Here is a 6,976-nt window from a genome sequence, read left to right as displayed (position 1 = left end):
AAGTCACAGCTGTTTGTGTGACTGAACACTAAGACAAATACGTTTTATTTTTTTCTGGGCTTTATTGCAGATAAAATTCATAAATGTCTACTCTTGCATTTATGCTAATAATGCAAGACTGTTATGCACTGAGGCTGCAGCACGGTTTATTCTGAGGCTTTTTTATTTCAACATCACGTTGCAAATTCATGCTTTTGTTTTGCTTGTCCTCAGTTTGCTTGTTGGTGCCCCCAGAGCCAAGGCTTTAAACAGACAAACATCCATTATCACTGGAGGTCTTTATAAATGTGAAATCACCCAATCCACTGGCTGTGAACGTGTCCAGTTTGATAATGAAGGTGAGGAACCTACCTGCATGTACCTATCCAACCACCTGGGCAATATTTCTAAATAACTCAATTTTTGCTACTTTTTCAAAGAGGACACACAACATGAGAGTAAAGAGAACCAGTGGATGGGTGTAACTGTACAAAGTCAAGGACCTGGGGGAAAGATCATGGTGAGACAGTCAGTTTTTGTCCCTTGATATCTTTATGTCTCGTTCTTCTTGATATATAGTGTTGAACACCTTCAAATCATGTAATTTCAGACATGTGCTCATCGTTATCAGAAGCGTTACTGGGAGTCTTACACCACTCCTGGACGCTGTTACGTCTTCAGTCAGGACTTGACCTTCGACCCATTCTCTAATACGGACGGAGGCGGCTGGAACTTCTGTGAGGGCAGAAGCAAAGACCACCACCATTTCGGCTTCTGCCAGCAAGGCCTAGCAGCCACTTTTACTAAGGACTACCATTATGTGATGTTTGGAGCCCCAGGAGCTTACAACTGGCAGGGTAATTGAGTTAGGATCAGGTTTATATGTAACTCTGCATCTAACCACGTCATTTGCATCAAATCATGAAAATATCTACAGCTGTGATTTATCAAACTCATCCATTATTATCGCTTACATCATCGTCAGGGATTGTGCAAGTGGACCAAAGGAACAACACTTTGGTAGAGATGGAAATATTTGAAGATGGCCCTTATGAGGTTGTGAATGAGCTCAATTCTCTACCTGCCAACAGCTACCTAGGTGAGTATTTTTACCAACAAACCACAGGTAGATTTGAGTGAGTCACTTTCTTTTTGAGTTTGCATTTTAGTTGTGCTTCTTTGCTTTGAAAAGTCCAAATGTACGCTTGGTAGCTTATTTGCTCTATTTAGAGACCAGAGAAGTATTAATGCTGTAATGTGAAAATGATTTTCACATTAAATGTAGAATAACTTGCATGCTGTAAAACATCTTACAAGAACATCTAGGACTTGTACACAAGAAGCTTTTACACTTGAGCATATTATAAGCCCTGTAGCTTGTTTTTTTATGTGTAAAACAATCAGTTTGGATAAAGTAGGTGAGGTATTGATATACATAAAACACCATCCCACCCTCTATTTTTCCACCTGGTTAGTTCTACTTCACTTCAAAACTTGGGTCTTCTATCAGAACCTGAGGGTTCTGTGCAGTGTCTGAGCTGTTCCTGGACAGAGATCTCTGAGGTTACAGTTTGGGGTCATATCTCCGAGTGCTCCAATCACCTTTTTTTCCTCTTTCAGCCCTTGTTTTTTCTCGAACTTCTTTTGATTGCATCATCTATCAGCACTGCCTTCTTCTGTAGCTTGCCGACCACCACAACATCCGGCAATCACCTGCGTGTCTGAAAGTCCCACAGTACTGTCATTCTCCACCACCCATGATGGAGTCTCTGTGGTGATATTGCCCCTAGTGGTGTGTCTCTGTCCTGTTGCTGTTCTCTTTCCTCTCATGTGATTTCCCTTTTCCCACACCTGTGAGCCTGACAGGTGTTTTGTCCTCATCAGTGTTTGTATATAAGTCTGTGTCTTAGTGTTATTCCTGGTCTGGGCATCGTCTTGTACTCGTCTTGTAATCCTCCTGAGTCCCTAGTGTTTTCCTGAGTGCCTCCTCGTGATTTTTCTACGTGTAAGTTTTGCTGCCTCGACAGCCATTTATTTTTGTATTATTAAAGTGTCTTCTTATTTTTACCACCGAGTCGACTGAGTCCTGCCCGCATCCTTGGGTTCTACCTTAAAAGACCTGCATTCTCGACAGTCTCCCACTTTACTGTGGGACCTCAAGTTTCCTTTTCAGCCTTGGATCTCATGTTATATGCCCTGTTTCTACAGTATATAGCATACATTTGCAATAAACTCGACATGTAAACAAGCAAATATGTTATTTTGTACCGTCTCTGAGTTTTTCTGCTTTTCTTTGGAGTCTTTAACTTGTTAAAATTAGAACCTAAAAAGTGGAGAGACGATTGCAAAAACCAAAGTGTCAGAACCTTAAAGAAGGAGAGAACAAGGGTTTGGATTTTTTTTTTTTCATCTTCTGCAAACCATTTGAAACTTTTATGCTATTCTCAAGGCAACAAGAAGACATAAATGTTAGTGACCTTCCAAAAAGGTAGAACTAATATTCTAGTACAAAACTAAAGGTTTTCGTCTGAATCATTTCTCCAACTTTAGGATTCTCGCTCGATTCGGGACACCGCATCACCAAGAGTCGTGACCTGACAGTGGTGGCTGGAGCGCCAAGAGCCAATCACAAAGGAGCTGTAGTCCTGCTGAAACGCGAAAATAAACTCTCCGGCAAACTTTTGGTGGAGCACATTCTCCACGGGTCGGGCCCGGCATCTTCCTTTGGATACGATGTGGCTGTGGTTGACCTGAACGGTGATGGGTAAGAGACATTTTTTTCTTAAGGAATACGTTTTCAACCTAATTTACACATCACAAAAAAAAAAACATGTTTGAGGTTTTGAGAGTTTGAGAATAGCTAATTTCACATATACATACCAGTGGCCATTTTTTCTATATTATTGCCAAATACTGACACCTACTTTTTCGTTGTGATCTAGATGGGAGGACATAGTTGTAGGAGCTCCCCACTTCTATACGAAGGACAAAGACATTGGTGGAGCTGTTTATGTTTACATTAACAAGGCCGGACTTTGGGAAAATGTATCTCCTGTCCAGCTGAACGGGACCAAACTCTCAATGTTCGGACTGGCCGTGGAGGACATCGGAGACATCAATCAAGACTCATACAAAGGTAACACAGCTGACTTTGTGCCCATTATGTTTAGTGTCATCAACTGCACTTTGATGAACTCCTTTTTCGTCTCTGTTCTTGCACAGATCTCGCAGTTGGAGCGCCACAGGATGATGACGGGGCAGGAAACGTCTACATTTATCATGGATCTGCGCAAGGAATCAAAACCAGTTCTGCGCAGGTTGCTTATGAAAGATAGTCAGTCTTACCATGAATGTTGAAATCCTGACAGTTAAAAAGGGAAAAAGTTGCCTTAAAAACTCACGCAGCAGTTTTACAGCATACCCCGGACCACATGAGCATAAGTCACTAGTTTTGGTCAAATAATGACGTGAACGGATTCACGTTCTGATGAAAGATAGCTTGTAGCATGGTAACAGCTAATACACTAGCTTTCTAATACCCAAAAGCCTCAGTGAGACCCATTTTTAGACTCTTTAAACCCATGACGATTTATCTAAAACATCTGGAATATTTGCAGCACTTCCAACACATATTAACTGCCGACTCTGAGAAAAAACACTTGTGAACAGAATCCACAATAATGCATGAAGCGTTAGCTTGGAGCTAACAGCAAACAGGCGTAAAACCGTCCCGTGACAGAAAGCAAAACAACGGAGTTGCTAATCAACAACTGTTAATCAAGATAGGACTCGTTTAACACCAGACACCATGGGCGTCTCCTTTAGATGTCTAACGTGAAAAAGGAAGTCACCAAAAATAAACATTCAACACCAGCCAGGAAAGAAGCAAATAAGAGCTCTTTAATCTTGTTAGAATGCTCTTAACCAATTTTCGTCATTCAACAAAGTAGGAGGAGCATAGATGTAAATAATTCAAAAGGTATATCATTTTAAAACAATAATTGTTATCACCTTTAAAAAGCCCTTTCAAAATAAACTGCATAAACAGCACACCTTGTTAGCAAACAATGTAGAATACTATCCTATATCCAGCGCCACAGAATGAACCCCAAACCTGGTCTTCTGTTGACTTTTATAACATCATCACAACACGCGAACACGATAAAACGTTCATAACCCATGATAGAAAATATTTTTTGACGGTGCTGTAATAAATTCACACCATTTGCTGCAATTTTCCACAGCTCAAATGAATTTGAAGCAACTCGGAGATCCTTATCTGAATTTTAACAGCTAAAATGTCCTTTTGGTTCAGTTTCACTGCTCCTGTCTAGCTAGCCACGATATTGAATTTATCTCTTTTTTCTTTTTCATTTGGAATAGCGGTCCATAGTTTAAAAAAATACAAAATTTGTCCTTCAAATTTTTAATTTTAAGGTAATTTTTTTCTCTTTCATCCAAGATCCTTTCAGGTAAAGCGCACAGCATTAGATTCTTTGGATATTCTTTGGCAGGCAACATGGACCTGGATGATAACTCTTATCCAGACCTGGCTGTAGGATCTCTGTCAGATTCTGCTGTAATTTACAGGTAACTTTGCAACATGGGTACAATAAATTCAAATCCCACTGATATCTTTAATTTAACCTAACAAGATGTTTTTCAGGGCGAGGCCAGTTGTTACCATTACAAAAGATGTCAAAGTATCTCCTGAAGAAATTGACCTAAGTCAAACTACCTGTGGAAACAGTTTTTGGTAAATGTTCTGGTGTATGTTCACTTATTTTAGATAAACTGCAGACAAAACTTTGTTTAAATGGGCTTTTATAATCCACAGCTTCACTGTTGAAACATGCTTCAGCTTCAAAGGGAACCCTGCATTTTACAACCCACAACTAAGTATGTACCAAAAAAATACATATTCATAACATTCACAACATATAGCTGTTCTTACTAATATGTTTTTCGTTCCACGTCTCAGCTATTAGATATTCTATTGAGGCGGACGGACTTCGGTTGAACTCCAGAGTGATGTTCCTGAATGAATCCCAGGCTGAATCTGACAACCAGTTTAACAGCACAATAGAGCTCCAGGGTCAAAATAAGCCAAAGTGCATCATCTTAACAGCCAAACTTAAGGTAAATCATATGTGTTACCCTTACAGCTGTCAGAAACAAATGGAAGTTGCCATCAAGTACAAGTGGCGAATGACAGTCATCTGTTGGATTACATCAGAAGTGAATCAGTGGACCCTACATCTGAGTCATACTGAGCCTTAACCCCCCCAGACAGTCCCCATTAGCACAGTCCTTCTACAAATTGCATGTGCATCTGTGGACTGACCACATCTTTTTGAGGTCCTCCCATGTGGGATCGGCTCAGACATCAACTCTGACTCAGTGCCAATCTGCTGAATCTCAAGGAGCAGTCAAAGCAACAGCTGTGGGCTGTTTTGCAGCAGGAGAACAACAGCTGTGTGACTGTTCTTCAATGAATTGGTGCTTGTACCCCTGATGTGGTGGGGGGTGGGGGCATACACCACTGAGACGAGACCGGTGGTGTACATGTTGTATTAAGTGTATTGCTGTATCAGTTCAGAAGCCTGTTTTATTCTGACTTTAACTTTCTGTTTTGGGTTTACACAGGACAACATTAAGGACAAGATGAGGAGCATCATCATTGAAGTTTCTGCGAAAATTATTGGTGCAAAACAACAGAAAGCAAAACATAGCCTCCCTGACATATTGCCCATTTTAGATACTAATCAACCAAGCAAAGCTGTCACAGAGGTAAAAAAATCTAGCGTTTGTTTATAGGTAATCACAAAACCCCATTGTTGTGGTATGTATTTATATTTTGTGTGGCAGATAACCTTTGTAAAGGAGGGATGCAGGGATGGTCAGATTTGCCGCAGCAACCTGAAGATGGAGTACAGTCTGCACTACAAAGAGAGCAGCCAGGAGTTCACCTCGTTACCTAAAAGGTTAAAAATGCTACTGTTTGAAGATGATGTTAAGAAAGGCTAACATTGCAGTATGCCGAAGGTCTTTGAACACAACTTTGAGTTCATTTTACAGCAACACAAAACTGTTCACTTTGCACATAATATCAGTGTTTAAAGAATATAAAAGAGACTGTGCTTCTATTTTTTTTTGTATTACGCCAACGTGACAAGCAAAGAACTGTTGGGAGACATTTCCTTTTTAAAATGCATCAACCTGTAATTGAGAGCCTGTTCTCTTTTCTCCAAGAAGTGTCTGAAGTCAGTGATAATCGTGTTTCTGCAGTGAAAACAATGTCCCAGAGTTTTTTCTGAACTATCAGAAGAAGGACTTGGCTCTGCTGGTGACGGTGACCAACATGAACGGTGACGATGCTTATGAAGCAAAGCTTGTAGGGAATTTCCCAAACACCCTGTCGTACTCTGGCGTCCGCTCAGTGACTGTAAGTATGACAGAGCTTGCACATGAATTAAGCATAATTTGATGGATGTCATGTTTCCATATGTTGTCATGTATTAAAGAGTTAGGATGTCTTTACATAAACATAGGACAAAAAATAAGGAAATTTGTGTCTGGTAGATTTTTTTTTATACTTGTCAAAAGGCAGCAGATTATGGTAATCTCTGTAGATCAGGGCTATTCAACAAAACTGCTCAGGGGGCCACAGTTTCTGAAAACTAACAGCTCGGGGGCCGGACATTCAGCGATTAAAATCATTATGTACAGTAAATAAACCAAAGTTTACAATGATCACCTTTTATTTATTTATTAATTTTTTCATTCAAACTTTATTTATACAGGTTAATCCCATTGAGCCTCGAAGGCTCATTTACAAGAGAGACCTGATTTTAACAAAGAGTGATAACAACAGTGGACAACAATAGGCAGTCATAAAAGAGGCATACAAATTTTTTTTTTTTTTTTTTTTTTACAAGTTAAAATAAAATGGCAACAAAAAGGAAAGTCAAAAGGAAAACGTATCGAGAAAAAAAAA

At 39.8% G+C, this 6,976-nt stretch overlaps 1 protein-coding gene across 1 annotated transcript in view; it reads left to right on the top strand.

The window, feature by feature from the left end:
* Positions 1-236: 236 nt before the first annotated feature.
* itga6a (integrin, alpha 6a) overlaps positions 237-6,976 on the top strand; it is a 17,343-nt gene continuing 10,603 nt past the window's right edge. Inside the window, exons 1-14 of the mRNA XM_037686156.1 lie at positions 237-338; positions 420-499; positions 590-836; positions 965-1,078; positions 2,530-2,743; positions 2,922-3,115; positions 3,202-3,296; positions 4,442-4,569; positions 4,646-4,735; positions 4,817-4,878; positions 4,961-5,118; positions 5,626-5,769; positions 5,848-5,963; positions 6,268-6,424. Coding sequence (XP_037542084.1) covers positions 455-499; positions 590-836; positions 965-1,078; positions 2,530-2,743; positions 2,922-3,115; positions 3,202-3,296; positions 4,442-4,569; positions 4,646-4,735; positions 4,817-4,878; positions 4,961-5,118; positions 5,626-5,769; positions 5,848-5,963; positions 6,268-6,424 — 1,764 coding nt within the window. The 5' untranslated portion in view covers positions 237-338; positions 420-454. The remainder of the gene's footprint in view (positions 339-419; positions 500-589; positions 837-964; positions 1,079-2,529; positions 2,744-2,921; positions 3,116-3,201; positions 3,297-4,441; positions 4,570-4,645; positions 4,736-4,816; positions 4,879-4,960; positions 5,119-5,625; positions 5,770-5,847; positions 5,964-6,267; positions 6,425-6,976) is intronic.

The sequence above is a fragment of the Nematolebias whitei genome, chromosome 13 (genome assembly GCF_014905685.2).
Source record: "Nematolebias whitei isolate Nwh7 chromosome 13, NemWhi1, whole genome shotgun sequence".
Lineage (NCBI taxonomy): Eukaryota > Metazoa > Chordata > Actinopteri > Cyprinodontiformes > Rivulidae > Nematolebias > Nematolebias whitei.
Note: the sequence above shows the minus strand (reverse complement) of the source record. Positions and strands in the feature narration are given on the sequence as shown.